The sequence below is a fragment of the Carcharhinus amblyrhynchos genome, chromosome 23 (assembly GCF_965287045.1).
Source record: "Carcharhinus amblyrhynchos chromosome 23, sCarAmb.v2.hapA, whole genome shotgun sequence".
In the NCBI taxonomy this organism is placed as follows: domain Eukaryota; kingdom Metazoa; phylum Chordata; class Chondrichthyes; order Carcharhiniformes; family Carcharhinidae; genus Carcharhinus; species Carcharhinus amblyrhynchos.
In genome coordinates, this window is record NC_137346.1 from 1,666,126 (window position 1) to 1,686,077 (window position 19,952).

At 45.0% G+C, this 19,952-nt stretch overlaps 1 protein-coding gene across 1 annotated transcript in view; it reads right to left on the bottom strand.

Moving 5' to 3' along the window:
* Positions 1-622: 622 nt before the first annotated feature.
* The window catches only part of smg6 (SMG6 nonsense mediated mRNA decay factor), a 432,770-nt gene continuing 413,440 nt past the window's right edge, over positions 623-19,952 (bottom strand). Inside the window, exons 16-17 of the mRNA XM_080210854.1 lie at positions 11,616-11,697; positions 623-2,360 (exon numbers count right to left, since the gene is read on the bottom strand). Of these exons, the coding sequence (XP_080066980.1) occupies positions 2,230-2,360; positions 11,616-11,697 (213 nt within the window). The 3' untranslated portion in view covers positions 623-2,229. The remainder of the gene's footprint in view (positions 2,361-11,615; positions 11,698-19,952) is intronic.

The following is a 19,952-nucleotide window of genomic DNA, read 5'->3' on the forward strand; positions in this document are numbered from 1 at the left end:
TACAAAGTGATCTTGTACTTGACAATCCGCTTGGGACTTTGCAGAGATCAGAACATGGAACGGGTAAGAAATCGGTTCCTTCAAATAAACACGGGATAAAGTTGGAGATTGGCGGTCTGTCCGGTTATTAAATCACTTATTAAATGCAGTATTTTAGCATGAGATGCAACTTGCCAGTAATGTTACTTTAGTGTTTTTTGCAGGGATTTGTAGAGATGACCTATTTTGTCTGCTCCGATTGGAGGCGGGTGGGGGGGAAATGCATGCACAATTTCAGCCTGTGTCCCTGTGACACCAAGATTCTCAATTCTGTGGAACCAAAGTCGGTCTATACAGACTCCCACCCAAATATTTTTTTAAAAAACAATTTTTAAAAAGCCAAAATACAATTCACATAATGTTGCAATACAAAAATAACAGTATTTTTATAAATTCTTTTTGCATTAAAATGAATGTATTTATTGCATGTAATTGTACTGTTTATATTTTAAATCAGTCTGTATAAAGTGCTTCAGTGGATAGTGTTTCTATAATTGTATTTTTGTAAATGAACAAAAAACATTTTCACGGTGAAACTTGTTTCTATAAAACACCAAATAGCAATTAAACGGTTACAGTCATGTCTTTTCACTTCCGTTTTATTGGACTGCTAGTTACAGGAATACTAGTTACTGTTAAACACTGTAACTGTCTTCTACATGGCAATGTGTCTACAATACGGCCAAGAGAATTGTCATCAGCTGTTTGTGACACTGGACAAAAGCTATTAGCTATCAAACTAACTTATGATTTACTGCAGAGCAACATAACACACTGAAGAATTTTACACGCACGCACACACACCTGTTAACTTAAATTGAACTCATTCCCACTGCATTAAAACCAAAAGCTTCCTCTATTCAATAAAGGCACTCAGCTATAACTAAAACCAAATCCAGATACCTGGCTACCAATAACCCAAATCTAACTAGCTAAGACTATTAAAAAAACACACACACAATGAAAAACAAGTTCTGAAATATTTAAAATAAACTAATTTTTGAAATTTATTTGCTGTGTAAAAGGGGCCGAGTCCCCAGCATCAATGCAGACTTTCCCAGCTAAAATAGCACTGAGCGCCGTGTTAAGTTCATAAAGTTGAGTAGCTGTCCCAGCTACATGATAGCTTGGCAGCAACGAGATATTAGGAGGCACCAGGTATCTCGATCATTGGCCCTGCAGTGTAACTGAACCCCACTCTGGCTGCCTCTAACTGGTATTTTGCAAGGCAGAATTATTACTAACTCCCCCCAAATGCCAAAGGTCTTGGGCATCGAGCAGCATGTGAAAGGGCAGCTCGTTTGCTACCAGCTCACGTAGGAGCTGCTCATATAACACACACACTGCCTTATGTCTGACTCACCAGATTACAGTGCAAACACACAGGGAGACAGGAAACCTTACCAATAAAATAGCCTTCCATTTAAACCTGGTAATTCTACAATCCCCATCCTGCAAAGACCTGGCGGACTAAGCACACACTACCAACCTGATAGGCTGCTGCCAGAAATCTCTTTATACAAGGCTAATTAAAAGCCACCTTTATCTGTAATAACTTGACTCTGACCCCTAACATGACCGTTAAAAGTTGCCTTGGTTTATGCTAACCTTACACTGAGGCCTTTCTCAAGGTCACTCGAGACTCATTTTATTGTAAATTATTTAAACTTTTCTTTCTTTATGTGAAATTCCTCCTGCCAAAAAAATGACATCACAGAACCAGCAGTGAATCAAATCATCGAAGCCGGTGTCCCTCTCTCCCCTCCTCTTTGCCTCTGATCTGACAAGGATTCAGGATGGATTGGGTTGACAGACACGTGCCAAGCAGAGTGGATCATTCCACCTCTGTCACAAAACAATCCACAAAAAACTCCACCAGGGAAGGAGTCCTTTCCTTCCACAGTTTAAAGAAGCTCCCTCTCACTAACCTGTCCTTTCACTCTATTAACCCACCGTGACTAGCTCGCTCCTAAAAACACCCATTTAGATGTCCCATCGCAAGACCTGCCTCTTCAGCTGGCCTGTTTTTTTTCCTAGTAACCAATCACAATCTTCTACTGCATATAGATTCTCGTCATTTCTTAATGTTAGCTTTTTAATGGAGGGGTGGGTTGCCACTGCCGAGCTCTGGGGCTCTAGACGATGCTCATTGGAATCCAGAGGATGAGAGTTTTTCCTGGCTCCATCTCTTCATCCCACTTTAGCCCATTTCAGAAACACAGGGATGGCTCTAACAGGCACGTTGCGAGTTAAAGCCTTCACTCTCATATTTCGGTCATCTGTCAACAACACAACATCACGACGCAAGCGAATGGGCTCATCTGCAGCAAAAGAGAAAGATTGTCAGGTCAGCTACCCAGAACACCCTGAAAACACAAAAAAACTCTCAAGATTGTCCACAAAGTGCATTGTACAGTGTCTGTAAGGTGCACTGTCTCACTGTTACCCCGTACAGCGTCTGTAAGGTGCACTGTCTCACTGTTACCCTGTACACTGTAAGGTGCACTGTCTCAACGTTACCCTGTACACTGTAAGGTGCACTGTCTCAATGTTACCCTGTCCAGTCTCTGTAAGGTGCACTGTCTCAATGTTACCCTGTACACTGTCTGTAAGGTGCACTGTCTCAATGTTACCCTGTACACTGTCTGTAAGGTGCACTGTCTCAATGTTACCCTGTACACTGTCTGTAAGGTGCACTGTCTCAGTGTTACCCTGTACACTGTCTGTAAGGTGCACTGTCTCAGTGTTACCCTGTACACTGTCTGTAAGGTGCACTGTCTCAGTGTTACCCTGTACACTGTCTGTAAGGTGCACTGTCTCAATGTTACCCTGTACACTGTCTGTAAGGTGCACTGTCTCAGTGTTACCCTGTACACTGTCTGTAAGGTGCACTGTCTGTGTTACCCTGTACACTGTCTGTAAGGTGCACTGTCTCAGTGTTACCCTGTACACTGTCTGTAAGGTGCACTGTCTCAGTGTTACCCTGTACACTGTCTGTAAGGTGCACTGTCTCAGTGTTACCCTGTACACTGTCTGTAAGGTGCACTGTCTCAGTGTTACCCTGTACACTGTCTGTAAGGTGCACTGTCTCAGTGTTACCCTGTACACTGTCTGTAAGGTGCACTGTCTCAGTGTTACCCTGTCCAGTCTCTGTAAGGTGCACTGTCTCAATGTTACCCTGTCCAGTCTCTGTAAGGTGCACTGTCTCAACGTTACCCTGTACACTGTCTGTAAGGTGCACTGTCTCAACGTTACCCTGTACACTGTCTGTAAGGTGCACTGTCTCAATGTTACCCTGTCCAGTCTCTGTAAGGTGCACTGTCTCAATGTTACCCTGTCCAGTCTCTGTAAGGTGCACTGTCTCAGTGTGTTTCAATCACCTTCAGGCTTACCGGAAACTATATTGCCTATCACTACAGTTTTTCACTGGGTGATACGGGGTGTGATATAAGGTGTTTAGTTGACTGTGTGCAGTGAGGTTTGTTTTGTACTTGTGGGATTTTCTTCCTCTTGGTGTCAGGATCCTACTCAATGAAAGGTTTTTCAAGCAACAACTGCACATTGTGTATCTGAACATCAGCTTCAGACCCTCTCCCCGAGTGTAGCAGAGTGTTTCAGACCCTCTCCCCGAGTGTTTCAGAGTGTTTCATAAACGCTGTCTTTCAAATTCTCACCAGCCAAGGCAGGAACAGGTGGCCAAGGACAAGAAGAAAACTTGCAAGTGAAGAGGGCACTCAGTCGAGGAGACTTCTATGCCACACTCTGCTAACTCAACATTACAACAATTACACAGCTTGTCCTCTCTGCCTGGCTGCTCCTCTCTAACTACAGTGCTGAAAATTATACATCTTTGCATTTAGAGCTTCCATCTCAGTGAGGAGGCGTCAGGTCAATCCAACTATTCCGACAAAACATCAATTCCACCAACACATTCTTAAAAACTTCCAGAATCTATATCCTGAAGCCTTAATCAGTGCATGGAAATATGGTATTGTTGCAATCGCTGAGACATGGTTGAATGGGCAGGGCTGGCAACTCAACATTCCAGAGTGTTGAAGCTTCAGGTGTGATTAGGGAGGGGAATGTGAGATGAAGGGGGGGTAGGGGAACACTGTTACTGATAAACGAGACTATCACTGCAGTAGTGAGGGAGAATGTTTTAGAAGGCTCTTCAAATGAGACCATATGGGTGGAGCTTATAAATAAAAAAGGGGCAATCACATTGCTAGGGTTATACTATAGGCCTTCCAACAGTCAGAGCGAGATACAGCAGCAGATCACAGGTGGGTGTGAGACAAATAGGATTATAGTAAGAGGGGATTGCCAATATTAACTGGAATCACCTTTGTGTGAAAGGATTCGATGCAGTAGAATTCTTAAAATGCATCCAGGAGAAAGTTTTTTTGTGCCAGTATATAGATAGCCCTACTAGGGATCGGACAGTGCTGACCTAATTCCAGGAATGAAATCAGGCGAGTGGTCAAAGTGTCAGTAAACAAGCATTTCTGGATAGTGACCATAACTCTAAGTTTCAAAGTAATTCTGGAAAGGGATAAGGATAGTCCAGAAATCAAGTGTCTGAATCGGAGAAGCCAATTTCAATATCATTAAACAGGATCTGGCAAACATAGACTGGGAGCAGCTACTTACCGGGAAACCTGCATTTGGAAAGTGGGAGTTTTTAAAAAGTGAAATAGTGTGTGTTCAGGACCAAGGTGTTCCTTGAAGAGTGAAGAGAAGAGTGATGTCAAGAGAAAGTGAGAGTCTGATAAAGGAAAAAAAAGCATGTAGTAAGTATATAGCACTAAAAATAGGGTAGGTTCTTTAGGAGAACAGAGTGTGGGAGGGGAAAGGGTGCTTAAAAAAGCAATTAGGAGGGGAAGGAGAGTCACAAAATATCATTGCCAGAGAGATTAAGGAAAAGCCCAAGGCATTTTATAAGTATCTTAAGAGCAAGAGGAATACCGGGGGAAAGAGTTGGGCCCATTAGAGATCAAAGGGGCAATATGTATCTGGAGCCAGAAGACTTGGGCAACATTTTAAATTAATATTTCCACTGTATTCACTAAGGAGAAAGATATTGCAGCTGAAGATTTCAGTTGGGACAATGAAATCCTGAGCACGCTAAGATTAATAAGGAGGAGATTTTAGATGTTTTAGCAGGAATGAAGGTGCAGAAATCCCCAGGGCCTGATGAGCTGTTTCGCAGGCTGTTATGGGAGGTAAAGGAGGAGATTGTAGGGGTCATGACAGAAATATTGAAATCTTCACTGGCCACAGCTGAAGACTGTAACAAGTCTCACAACACCAGGTTAAAGTCCAACAGGTTTATTTGATAGCACAAACCAGAAGCTTTCGGAGTGCTGCCCCTTCATCAGGTGAGTGGGAGCCATCCCCACATTGCTGCCCCTTCATCAGGTGAGCCACAGCGAAAAACCGCACCGACCTCAGTAGACAAACACGGGACACAGTGGACAGAGTACCCTTCGTCATCCAGTACTTCCCTGGAGCGGAGAAGCTACAATATCTTTTCTGAAGCTTTCAACATATCATTGATGAAGACATACATCTCGCCAAGGCTATCCCCACACCCCCACTTCTTGCCTTCAAATAACCGCACAGTCTCAAACAGACCATTGTTTGCAGCAAACTACCCAGCCTTCAGGAGAACAGTGACCACAACACCACACAATCCTACCACAGCAACCTCTGCAAGCCGGATCATCGACACAGATACCATTATCTCACGTGAGAACACCATCGACCAGGTACATGGTACATACTCTTGCAACTTGGCCAACATTGTCTACCTGATACGCTGTAGGAAAGGATGTCCAGAGGCATGGTACATTGGGGAGACCATGCAGACACTACGACAATGGATGAATGAACACCGCTCGACAATCACCAGGCAAGATTGTTCTCTTCCTGTTGGGGAACACTTCAGTGGTCATGGGCATTCAACTCTGATCTTTGGGTAAACTTTCTCCAAGGCAGCCTTCACGACACAAGAATGCAGAGTCGCTGAGCAGATAGCAGCCAAGTTCCGCACACGAGGACGGCCTCAACAGGGATTTCAGGTTCATGTCGCACTATCTGTAACCCCCACGACTTGGCTGGGTTTGCAAAATCTCACTAACTGTCCTGGCTGGAGACAATACACATCTCTTTAACCTGTGCTTAACTCTCTCTCCCCTCACATTGTCTGCATCTTTAAGACTTGATTACCTGTAAAGACGTGCATTCCAACCATTATTTGGTAAATTCAGTTTGTCTTTATATGCCTGTTTGTGAATAGAACTCCCACTCACCTGATGAAGGGACAGTGCTCCAAAAGCTAGTGGCTTATGCTACCAAATAAACTTGTTGGACTTCAACCTGATGGTGTGAGACTTCTTATTGTGTTTACCCCAGTCCAACGCCAGTATCTCCACATCAAAGGTGAAGAGCCAAATGATTGGAGGACAGCTAATGCGGTACCTTTATTCAAGAAGGGCAGCAGGGATAAGCCAGATATTACAGGCCAGTTAGTCTAACATTAGTGGTGGAGAAATTATTGGAAAAAATTCTGAGGGTCAGAATTAATCAATGTATGGAAAGGCAAGGGATCAGGGATAATCAGCTGGGATTTGTTGGTGGGAGATCCTGTCTACATTAATTTAGTTTTTTGAAAAAGTAACTAAATACATTGAGGGTGGCACAGTTGATGTAGTTTACATGGACTTCAGTAAGGCCTTTGACAAGGTCCCACATGGAAGGCTGTCTCAAAAGAGCCCAAGGGATTCCAGGCAAGAAAACAAACTAGATCCAAAATCGGCTTGTTAATAGGAGGCATAGAGTGATGTTGGAGGGTTGCTTTTGTGATTGGAAGACTGTGAAGAGTGATTACCACAGGGATTGGAGCTGGGACCTTTTCTGTTTGTTCTATACATTAATGACTTGGGTGTGAATGTATTTAATTAGTAAGTTTGCTGATCATACGAGAATTGGTGGTGTTGTTGACAGTGAGGAGGGTAGTCTGAGGCTATAGACTGACATTGATCAGATGGTAAATTGGGCAGAGCAACGGCAGATGGAATTTAACCCTGATGTATGTGTACATTTTGGGAAGTATAATAAAGGTAGGATATACACAATGAATGGTAGGTCCATAGGGAGTATTGAGGAACAAAGGGACCTTGGTGTACAGGCCTTTAGATGCCTGAAGGTGGCAACACAGGTAGATAGAGTGGTGAAGAAGGCATACGAAATGCTTGCCTTCATTAGCCGGAACATAGAATATAGGGGCAGGGAGGTCTTGGTGCAACTTTATAAAACATTGGTTAGGTCACAGATGGAATATTGTGTGCAGCTCTGGTCACCACACTATCGGAAGGACATGATTGCATTGGAGGAGATTCACCAGGATGTTGTCTGGGATGGAAAGTTTCAGCTATGAGGAGAGACTGGATAGGCTGGGGTTGTTTTCCCTGGAGTAGAGGAGGCTGAGGGGGATCTGATAGAGGTGGACAAAATTATCAGAAGCATAGATAAATCACAAGAATCTTTCTCCCATAGCAAAGGTGTCTAAGACAAAAGGGCATGGGTTTAAGGTGAGGGGTAAGTGGTTAAGAGAGGATCTGTGGAGAAATATGCATTATGCTGTCTTGGGGTGGGGGGGTGTCGGTCAGAGACTCTGGCAACATTTAAGAAGCATCTGGACGAGCAATGAGATCACCAAAGCACAGTAGGCTATGATCCAAGTGCTGGTAAATGGGATTAATATAGATGGTATTTGATGGTTGGCATCGACACAGTGTGCCAAAGGACTTGTTTCTGTGTTGTGTGACCCTATGACACTATGATATATCCACACCTTCAGGGAAAACTAAACAGTTCTTCCTCAGGTCAAAGTGTATCTGTTCACCAGGTTTTTGAGATGTATTGATTATACAGAAAACAACTAACAGGGCAAACATAGCCACCCTCCACACACTGGCTCCTGATCGTTCTCAGACTGGGGTCAGACAGAGGTCAATTCAAACTTGCTCATTTACATTCTGCAATGAGGTACTGTGGGAATCTGTGTGCTTGGACCCCAGCTGTTTACATTACATATTAATAATTTGGACGGGGGAACTGAATGATTATCTCCAAACTTGCAGATGACAGTTGGGTGGGAGGGTGAGCTGTGAGGAGGATGCAGAGATGCTTCAGCGTGATTTGGACAGGCTGAGTGTGTGGGTATCTGCATGGCAGGTTCAGTATAATGTGGATAAATGTGAGGTTATATACTTGGGTAGCAATAATAGGAATGCAGATTATTATTTGAATGGGTGTAAATTGATAGAGGCAGATACTCAGTGAGACCTTGGAGTCCTCGTGCATTTAGGGACATCAAACAGTTACTGGGAGTACACAATAAATGAGAATATACGAAGAAGGATACATGAAGTGTACAGGGTCCTAATGGCAGCAGTTCACACAGACAAGGTTGTAAAGGAGGCAGATGGAATGCTCTCCTTCATTGGCAGAGGTAGAGAATATAACAGTAAGGATATAATGTTGGAATTGTGTATAGCATTGGTGAGGCCATAACTAGAACATTGTGTGCATTTTGATCACCATATTACAGAAGGATGTAATTGCTCTGGAGAGTGCAGGCGAGGTTTACAAGAATGGTGCCAGGGCTAGAAAAGTGTAGCTATGAGGAGAGATTGGATAGGTTGAAGTTATTTTCCTTGGGACAAAGAAGGCTGAGGGGTAACTTAAGAGAGATGTACAACATTATGAGGGGAAATGATAGCGTGGATAGGATAAAATTGTTTCCTTTGACGGAGAATTCTAGAACCAGGGGACATAGCTAAGTGACAGTAGGTGTAAAGGGTACATGAGGTAGAACTTTCATACCCAGAGGGTGGTGGGTGTGTGGAATTCGCTGCCTGAGTTGCTGGTGGAGGTAGAGACCCTAAACTCTTTCAAAAAGTACCTGGATCTGCACTTTAAGTGCTGTAAGCTACAGGGCGATGGGCCGGGTGCAGGAAGGTGAGGTTGGAAAAGGCACCTGGGTGTCCTTGGACTGGCAAAGACAAGATGAGCCGAATGGCCTCCTTGTGTGCTGTAACTTTTCTATGGATCTATAGTGTCACAGAGACAATGATTTTATTTTGCTTATGGTGTGATACAAAGGCCTTGTATATTCACTTTAACATCACAAATCTGACAGATGAAAGAAAAACAGGTGTGTATTTCTACAGCAGCTTTCAGAAACTCAGGACATCTCAAAACGCATTTTACAGACAATGAAGTACTTTGGAAATGTAGTCACTGTTGTAGGAAGTACAGCAGCCAATTTCTGCACAAGTAGCACTGTGATAATGAGCAGATCGTTTTGGTTGAGGAATAAATATTGACACAGGATACTATGGAGAACAAACTGCTCTGATTCAAATCGTGGCTGTGGGATCTTTTACATGCACCTGACAAGTGGATAGATCCTCAGTTTAATGTTTCATTTGAAAGACAGATCTCCCTTAGTACTGTCTGGGGAATGTCTGACTGATATTGTGAGCTGAAGACAGTTGTGTGGGACCTGAACAACAACCTTCTGAGTTGGAGATGAGGGTGCTATTGGGGAGCTAGAGCAGGTATCAGACATTTGCTGAACTCCTTCCTCCTCTTCTGGCTCTATTGTTCAAGCAAAGTTTAAGAACATAAGAAATAGGAGCAGGAGTAGGCCAACTAGCCCTTCGAGCCTGCCCCGCCATTCAATAAGATCATGGCTGATCTGTCGCTGCTCAGTTCCACATTCCCGCCCTCTCCCCATAACCCTTAATCCCCTCTCTTATCAAAAACCCATCAACCCGCTTCTTAAAAATATTTAGCGAGGTAGCCTCCACCACTTCAACTGGCAGAGAATTCCAGAGATTCACCACCCTTTGAGTGAAGAAGTTCCTCCTCAACTCCGTTCTAAACCGCCCCTCCTTTATCTTGAGGCTATGTCCCCTAGTCCTACTATCCTTTCTGAGCGGGAAGAGTCTCTCCACCTCTATCCTATCCATCCCATTCATCATCTTATACGTCTCAATGAGATCTCCCCTCATTCTTCTGAACTCTAATGAGTACAAGCCTAATTTATTCAGCCTCTCCTCATAGCTCAACCCCCTCAACTCCGGTATCAGCCTAGTAAACCTCCTCTGCACTCCCTCCAAGGCCAAAATATCCTTGCGTAAGTACGGCACTCAAAACTGCACACAGTACTCCAGCTGCAGCCTCACCAATGCCCTATACAGCCGCAGCAAGACCTCCCTACTTTTATATTCAATCCCCCTCGCGATGAAGGCCAGCATCCCATTCGCCTTCCTGACCACCTGCTGCACCTGCAAGCTGGGTTTTTGCGACTCATGCACAAGGACCCCGAGGTCCCTCTGCACCGTCGCCTGCTGCAGTTTTTCTCCACGTAAGTAATAATCCTTCCTACCATTATTCCTACCAAAGTGGACCACCTCGCACTTGCCAACATTAAATTCCATTTGCCATTTCTTGGCCCATTCGCCCAGCCTATCTAGATCCTTCTGTAGACTCTCCCCACCCTCCGCACAATTTGCCTTTCCACCAATTTTGGTGAAATAACAGAGCCTGATTAAAGAACTAAGCATTGAAATACATTGAGTTAATACTCAATGGTGTAACCATCACTGAATCCCCCACTGTCAACATCCTTGGGGTTACCATTGACCAGAAACTCAACTGGACTCACCACATAAACACAGTGGCCACAAGAGCAGGTCAGAGGCTGGGAATCCTGCGGTGAGTAACTCACCTCCTGACTCCCCAGAGCCTGTCCACCATCTACAAGGAACACATCAAGAATGTGATGGAATATTCTCCACTTGCATGAATGGGTGCAGCTCCAACAACATTCAAAAGGTTTAACATCATCCAGGATAAAGCAGCCTGCTTGATTGACACCACATCTATAAACATCCCCTCCCTCCACCACCCACGCTCAGTAGCAGCAGTGTGTACTATCTACAAGATGCACTGCAGCAATTCACCAAAGACCTTAGACAGCACCTTCCAAACCCACTACCAATTCCATCTAGAAGGACAAGGGCAGCAGATACATGGAAACACCACCATCTGCAAGTTCCCCTTCAAGCCATTCAACCATCCTGACTTGGAAATATATCGCTGTTCCTTTGGGTCAAAATCCTGGAATTCCCTCCCTGACGGCATTGTGGGTCAACCCACAGCACATGGACTGCAGTGATTCAAGAAGGCAGCTCACCACCACCTTCTCAAGGGCAACTCGGGTGGGCAATAAATGCTGACCAGCCAGCGACGCCCATGTCTCATAACTGGATTAAAAAATCCACTATTCCTAGTTCACTGTTCTGCAATACTGTAGGATGTTCTAGTTCTATCAGTGTTCAGTGTACAGGGACAGACTCTCATTCACACTCTGAGGCCATTACTCTCCCTACACAATCACAGCTGGAGTCAACAAATCACTGTCCACAAACAAATAATCTCTGTCTGTAACCCAAATGGGAGCAGCTGGGCATGGCTCTGTGAATTAGAGAGACCTCAGATACCTTTGTGTACTGGCATGAAATCCTTAGCCTTGTCCTTACAGTAATGAAGGCAGCATGAGAGAATCAGATCATCATTGTTACCCTGTTGGAGAGAAGTGAAAACTGATTAGGACTCAGCAGCTTCACACAAAGCAAGCAACATTTCAAAGGCCCACTTTCCACCCAGGGCCCATGTCTATTTATTCCATCCCAAATTCTCTCCCTCCTTTTAAAAGGGCATTAAGTTCTCTCCCAATGGGCCACATACGGATCACTGAGAGCAAATGAAAGACCAGAGTGGCTGTTATTTGTAACAGAAGTTTTAATAATTCAGAACAATGAATAAGTTGGCAAATTCTTTGAAATAGTGCTTTCAAATCCAGTAATACTTCCACAGAAAGAACTTGTATAAAGTACCTTCAGTGTAAAATAGCCTAATAAATTTAACATAAGTGTAATGGAAAACAGACATCAGTTAAGGTTTATTTATTAGTCACAAGTAGGCTTACATTAACACTGCAGTGAAGTTACTTTCAAAATCTCTGAGTCACCACACTCCAGTGCCTGTTCGGATACACTGCGGAGAATTTATCACAGCCAATGTACCTAAGCAGCACGTCTTTCAGACTGTGGGAGGAAACCTGAGCACCTGGAGGAAACCCACGCAGACACAGGGAGAATGTGCAAACTCCACACAGACAGTGACCCAAGCCAGGAATGGTACCAGATCCCTGGTGCTGTGAGGCAGCAGTGCTAACCACTGTGTCACCGCTCAAACAAAAGGAAGAGAGAATGGGAAGAGTTACCAGAAGCTTGGTCCAAGAGTTGGGCTTGAATAAAGGAGGAGGAGATGGGGAGGGTTTAATCAAGAAATTCCAGAGAGAGTGACCCAAATGATGATAGGCAAGGCTGCCATTGGTGGGGATGGGGGCACAAGGTGCAATCATTTGAGGGAGTGATTGTTGAATGGAGGGAGCTGTAGGGCTAGGGACAGGAAGCAGTAAAGCATGAAACAACTTAAAGATGAGAGTGATCATTTTACACTTCAAGCATTTGAGCCCAGAGGCAAATATGGAGAAGTCCGTAAAGATTACGGCAAGTGAGACCTTGTGCCAGACAGACTGCAAGCATCAAGAAGCTGGAGCTGATGAACGGTGGAAATCGAGAATGAAACTGCGGAGTTGGTATTTGAGTGTCCCAAGTGGGATCCAGATGCCTCCCACACAAAGGGAGTGGCTTCCATCCAGAATGGTGTTGGCAGAGGTCTTGGAGCTGAGGAAACAGTCTCATACTGGATTTTATTAAGCTGACTCTGTCATGGACATTTCAGCTCACTTCCTGAAATCAGACTTCCTGATGGACAGGCATGTTAGGTTTAAATAAGCATTATCAATTCACAAACACAGACAAATCCCAGCCCTCACCATGGGACACTCATCAGGGGACTTGACTGTTGTTACCCACACACAACCCTCTGGAAGAGATCACTAGGTTGAGATCAGGAAGGGGAAACTGTACGATTTCTTCCTTTCCCAAATGTAGGTCAATAGGAGGACACTACAAAAGGAACTTAGCTTGCTGTTTATAGGTGATACTGCAGGGCACTGGCACAGGCACGGGTGTAGGTTCTGGGGTCAGGGCAGGGTGCAGGTCCAGGTGTTTGTTCAGGCACATGGCATTAGTGTGAAGGCTACGTGTGTAAATTCTGTCCAGAATAATGAAGCAAAGGATGCGCCTTGGTGTAACGTGCCAAGAGAGAAGCAGTGCAGCCTTACACCTGATCTCCACACTATTGAAGGACCTCACAGCTGTGACTTGGAGAGAACAGTCTAGCTAAATATGGCGGAAAACATCAGAGGCAGAACCATCCTTGGAATGGGAGATTCCCACCACCAGCTCTGAGCAAGTTGCCACCTGATGCTTTGTAATGAAGAAGGTCAGGGAAAAGGATGTGTTGGAAGGAAAATCGTACCTTAAAAAGGAGATTGAAGTTTTGTAGGGAATTACGGTTACACTGAAACTTTAAGTTGTTTCATGCTTTACTGCTTCCTGTCCCTAGCCCTGCAGCTCCCTCCATTCAACAATCACTCACTCAAATGATTGCACCTTGTGCCCCCATCCCCACCACTGGCAGCCTTGCCTATCATCATTTGGGTCAGTCTCTCTGGAATTTCTTGATTAAACCCTCCCCATCTCCTCCTCAATGACATCGTCCATCAACAGTTGTAAGCAGGAAGAGGGGTCAGGACAGCTCACATGGCCTCAATATGTGAGTACAGGAGCTTCCAGGCAGAGCAATAAGAATCAACGGTGATTAAGCAGAGGAGGAGGGAATAATACTGATGGAAATGATGTAATAAGCAGTATTTAGCAGCATTTGACTCAGGGTTTAATGTAGAAAGCTATGTCTGCTGACCGAGAGGGGAAATTATTCCTTTGCTGTAAACGTTGCGTTTCTCAGTCAGTTTTCCTACACAACTTCTTGTGAAAAGAGCCTGTAATGAGTCACACTCTTGCCTGCAGCTGGCAGTGGGTGGTCTGCAAACCTTTCTTTGGCAGCCGTGTCTTTTCTCTTTGCCCCTGAGATTTGCAGGAATTCTGAAACTCTTTCCTTTTGGCTGGGATCCACAGCAAAGCCCTGCTACCTGATCAGCTGCTCCATCGCTCAATACATTCCAAAAGCTGCCATATAAACTGGGCATATCACAAGGACATCTGTGTCCATTGGACAATGCTCAGACCATCATCTTCATTCATTTTTGTGGCAAAAGGCATCCTAGTTCCAATCCCTAAGTGATGACAGTGAATCACCACAGCAGAATTATATTCTGGCCCTTATCCCACTGAAAAGCAGTTTTATTTTGTTTTTTCATTCATTCATGGGACATAGGCATCGCTGGCTGGACCAGCATTTATCGTCCATCACTAATTAAGAGTCAACCACATTGCTCTGGGCCTGGAGTCATATGTAGGTCAGACCAGGTAAGGACAGCAGATTTCCTTCCCTAAAGGACATTAGTGAACCGGATGGAGTTTTCCGACAATTGATGATGGTTTCATGGCCACCATTAGACATTTGATTCCAGATTTTTATTGAGTTCAAATTCCAAAATCTGCAGTGACAGAGATTTGAACATGGGTTCCCAGAACATTACTCTGGGTTTCTGATCCAATGACAATACCATTTCGCCACAACCTCTTCAATGCCCAAGATCTCCCTTCAACAAGTAGAAACTAGGATTTTTTTCTAGGCTGGATGCAAACCCAGATTTAGCAGTCTAAGGATGATGCTCCAACTCATTCACTATAACATCTTACAGCAAAGGAGGAGGCCATTCAGCCCATCATGCATGTGTTGGTTCTTTGAAAGAACAATCCAATTTAGTTCTATGGTCTAACCTTTCATCTATAGCACTGAAAATTAGTTGTTTTCAAATCCATGTCTAGTGTCATTTGAAAATTGCTATGGAATTGATTCCACCACCCTTTCAAGTAATGTGTCCCAGATCAGAACAAGCCTCTGTCTGAAGACATTTCTCATTTTTCATTTAGTGTCTTTGTGATTTATTTTAGATCAATGAACTCTGGTTACCAATCCAACTATCAAAGGAAACAGTTTCTCCCCGCTTGCTCCATCACATTTCCTCATCAATTTAGACATTTATTTTAGGTTTCCTTTTAACTTTCTCTGAGGAGAACAGTTTCACTTTTTCCAATTTCTCTACATAACTCAAGTTCCTCATCCCTAGTATTATCCTGGTGAACCTCCTTTATAACCTCGGCAAACTCCCTCGCTAACAGCACTGTGGGTGTACCTACACCTCAGGGATTGCAGCTGTTCAAGGCAGCTGCTCGCCACCACCTTCTGAAATCTAACAAATGATGGGCAATAAATGCTGGCCTAGCCAGCGATGCCCACATCCCGTAATGAATTAAAAGAATCCTGCTTCAGTGTTGTCCCAGAATTGGACACACAGTACTCTGGCTCTGTGACTCATAAAGCCTTTGCATACCTTTCTTATTCTTCTTTTCAAAGCCAAGTATCAAATACAGTTTATAAATGTCTGATCATTTTACCCTACTGCCTTTAAGGAGTTGTCAAAGTACACCCTTGTCAACATAATACCATCTAGATTCGATTGCCTCTTCATGTTATTTCTCTCAAGGTGCATCGTTTCACATCTATCTTGTCTCTACTCATTTCAGCAGTCAGTCTATGCCGCTCCTGCATCTGTGTGCCATCCATAAACTTTTTAACTGTACATCCTATACCCAGAAGGGGAAAGGAGAGAGTGAGTACTCTTTCAATATAGACAAATGTGAGATGGTACATTTGTTAAAAGATTAAGAAGGCCACATATTTCTTGCATAACAAGAATCAAAATGGGGTAGAGGGACAAAGAGAAGTAGGGGTAGAGTCTCACAGATCAGTAAAGGTAGCGATGAAGATTAATAAGATCATTAAAAAAAAAACAAGGAATGGGGTTAATTTCGAGAGGGATGGAAATAAAAAAGAAAGCAAAGTTAAGCTCGTACAGAACACATATCCTGTGCACAGTTCTGGTTGCCATATTATTAAGATGATATATAGACACTGGAAAAGGTGCAAAAATGACTCACAAGGATGACACCAGAACTGAGAAGTTATAACCACCAGGAAAAATTGAACAGACTGTGGCACTTTCCTCTGCAAAACAGAAGACAGGGAATGATCTGAGATGCAATGCCTAAAACTGATTGCAGTTCTGTAGACAGCACCTTCCAAACCTACAACCATTAGCACCTAGGAGAAGATCAGCAGATACATGGGAACACCACCACCTGCAACTTTCTTTTCAAGTCACTCAACTTCTTGACTTGGAAATATATTACTGTCGTTGGGTCAAAATCCTGGAACTCCCTCCCTCACAGCATGTGGCTGCATCTATACCTCAGGAACTGCAATGGTTCAAGAAGGCAGCTCATAAAAATAAAAATCCGAAGTGTCTGACAAATGGCTCTGAAGCATTATTTCCTTCTCTTGTATTCCAGCCCTCTTGAAATAAAGGCCAACTTTCCAGTTGCGTTTTTGACTGTCTTCAGTAGATTTTGGTAATCTATGCACCTGGACATCTCTCTCCCTTTCTTTCCCACAGTAGCTGGTCTCTCAACATTAAGAAACATTCTGATTGTTATTTTTGGGTCCAAAAAGGATAACCTCACACTTTCCCGCATTGTACTCCAACTGTCACCTTTGCCCAGTCCGCTCCTCCTGTATTCAGTTATACAACTTCCTGGGATTTCCACCCTAGTGGAGAAGGTGGAAGAGGGAATGGCCGGGGTGCGTGGGGTCCTTAATTATGCTGGCCGCTTTGCTGAGGCAGCAGGAAGTCTAAACAGTGTCAATGGATGGGAGGCTGGTTTGCGTGATGGATTGGGCTACATTCACGACCTTTTGTAGTTCCTTATCAACAAAATTAATCTATTTTTCACTCAGATTGATATAAAAAGGAGGTCCCAATATGAGCCCTGGAAAACATCATTTGTCACATGCTGTCTCAATTTTTTCACCACTGCTCTCTGTGCACTGTTTCTCGCAGCACCGTCGCAGGGGATGCTGTCTTGGTGCGCGCTGTCCCAGGGAGCGTTGTCCCAGGGAGCACTGTACCAGCGAACACCGTCCAGGGAATGTTACACAGCACCATCTCAGGGAGTGCTGTCCCGGTGAGCGCTGTCCCAGGGACGTTACAGAGCACTGTCCCGGGGACCCCCGTCCCAGGGAGCGCTGTCCAACACATCAATGTCCCAGACTTTTCCAGCCTCCACTGATGGGTGACTCACCCTGTCCTGTTGCAGCTTCACTGAAGAGTGACCGCATCGGTACTGTTCAAGTGTCCATGGATTGTATATCCACAGTATGGCTTTTGTTCATATTGTCCCTATAACAGTCTCTATCTCTACAGTCTCCTCCAGTCCTATAACCCCCTGAGGTTTCTGCCCTCCTCCAATTCGCTGGGACAGTGCAATGTAACATCCCCGGGATAGTGCGCGCTGGGACAGTGCAATGTAACATCCCCAGGACAGTGCAAGTAACATCCCCAGGACAGTGCAAGTAACATCCCTGGGACAGTGCGCGTCGGGACAGTGCAATGTAACATCCCCGGGACAGTGCAATGTAACATCCCCGGGACAGTGCAATGTAACATCCCTGGGACAGTGCGCGCTGGGACAGTGCAATGTAACATCCCTGGGACAGTGCGCGCTGGGACAGTGCAATGTAACATCCCCAGGACAGTCCGCGCTAGGACAGTGCAATGTAACATCCCTGGTACAGTGTGCGTCGGGACAGTGCAACGTAACATCCCTGGGACAGTGCGCGCTGGGACAGTGCAATGTAACATCCCTGGTACAGTGTGCGTCGGGACAGTGCAATGTAACATCCCTGGGATGGTGCGCGTTGGGACAGTGCAATGTAACATCCCCGGGACGGTGCGCGCTGGGACAGTGCAATGTAACATCCCCGGGACGGTGTGCGTTGGGACAGTGCAATGTAACATCCCCGGGACGGTGTGCGTTGGGACAGTGCAATGTAACATCCCCGGGACGGTGTGCATTGGGACAGTGCAATGTAACATCCCTGGGACAGTGCGCGCTGGGACAGTGCAATGTAACATCCCCGGGACGGTGCGCGCTGGGACAGTGCAATGTAACATCCCCGGGACAGTGCGCGCTGGGACAGTGCAATGTAACATCCCCGGGACGGTGCGCGCTGGGACAGTGCAATGTAACATCCCCGGGACGGTGCGCGCTGGGACAGTGCAATGTAACATCCCCGGGACGGTGCGCGCTGGGACAGTGCAATGTAACATCCCCGGGACAGTGCGCTCTGGGACAGTGCAATGTAACATCCCCGGGACGGTGCTGTGAATGTGACAAATGCATGAATAGGAAAAATACAGAGAAATGCTTCAGCAGTCAGTCGGCCAATCAAAAGACAGCACTGTAATAAAGTCCACATGTTGCAGATGAAGGTACGCACATCATCTAGATTCCATTTTAGATCTTCCTGTTCTTGTTTTACCTGTAATTAATTAAAGATAGTCAAAGTACAGCAGTTTAAAATGGTTTTGACATTGGAGCTGGAAAAGTGAGTGAAGTTTTTCCCAGGATTTTGTGCCCTCTGAATGTGCCTCTGCTATTGTTTATGGCTGTATGATGCAAAAGTGTGCACATACAATATTTATATCAGTTGTATTTATGACGCTAGCCTATATACCTCCAGAGAGATAGATACAGAACAAATAACAACAGCTTGCAGACCCAGAGTTTACCGATAACAAAAACTGTCAGAGGCATCCCGGCTGGTCCACCCCCACACGGTGCTGCCCAGACTCTCATCTGAGAACACTGCCCTGTAACAGAGGAACCCACTCAACCCGTCACACCATGTCCCTCTCAATGGCTAGCCAATCTTGTACTGTCAATAGATGTACAGTAAGAAGTGCACATCATGTATATGACAACTGTCTTCTCGGTACATGGTGCTAGGGGCTGCTGATGGTGGTAAATGGCACCTAACTTGTCTTTTGGTCTAAGTGGTCACAGCGACTCCTGTATTACTGCCCGAGCTGAACTGCACCTCCATTTCAGATCTCGAGCACGTATCTCACCCAGACCGAGACTATGGTTCAGGACAGTGGGAGTGCCGCATGGCTTTCAGCTCAGCTTTGAACCACATTTCTTACCATCTCTCTGTGCCAGTGGTTCAAACAGACATTGTAAACTATATTCCCATGAAAGGCAAAGAGATCTCTCAATATCCTCCTATGATCATCATTTTTTAAATGAAGTCTGCAGAGAATGCTGGAAAATACTAAGCAGGTCTGCAGAGAAAATATTTCAGATTTCAGGCCAACAGTGGTAGCACAGTGGTTAGCACTGCTGCTTCACATCTCCTGGGATCCAGGTTTGATTCCCGGTTGGGTCACTGTCTGTGCGGAGTCTGCATGTTCTCCCTGTGTCTGCATGGATTTCCTTCGGGTGCTCCGGTTTCCTCCCACAGTCCAAAGATATGCAGGTTAGGTGGATTGGCCGTGCTAAATTGATCCTTAGTTTCCCAGGATGCGTAGGTTAGAGGGATTAGCAGGGTAAATATGTGGGATTATGAGGATAAGGCCTGGATAGGATGGCTGTCAGTGCAGACATGGTGGGCCGAATGGCCTCCTTCTGCACTGTAAGGTTTCTATGAACTTTTCTTTGTTTCAGACTTGTTCTACCTGCCACGTTCTTGCCAATCCACTTGCCTAGATCCTCTTGCATGCTCCCCATCTTTGCACTGTCTACAAACTTGGATGCATGACATCTTACTGTACACACTAA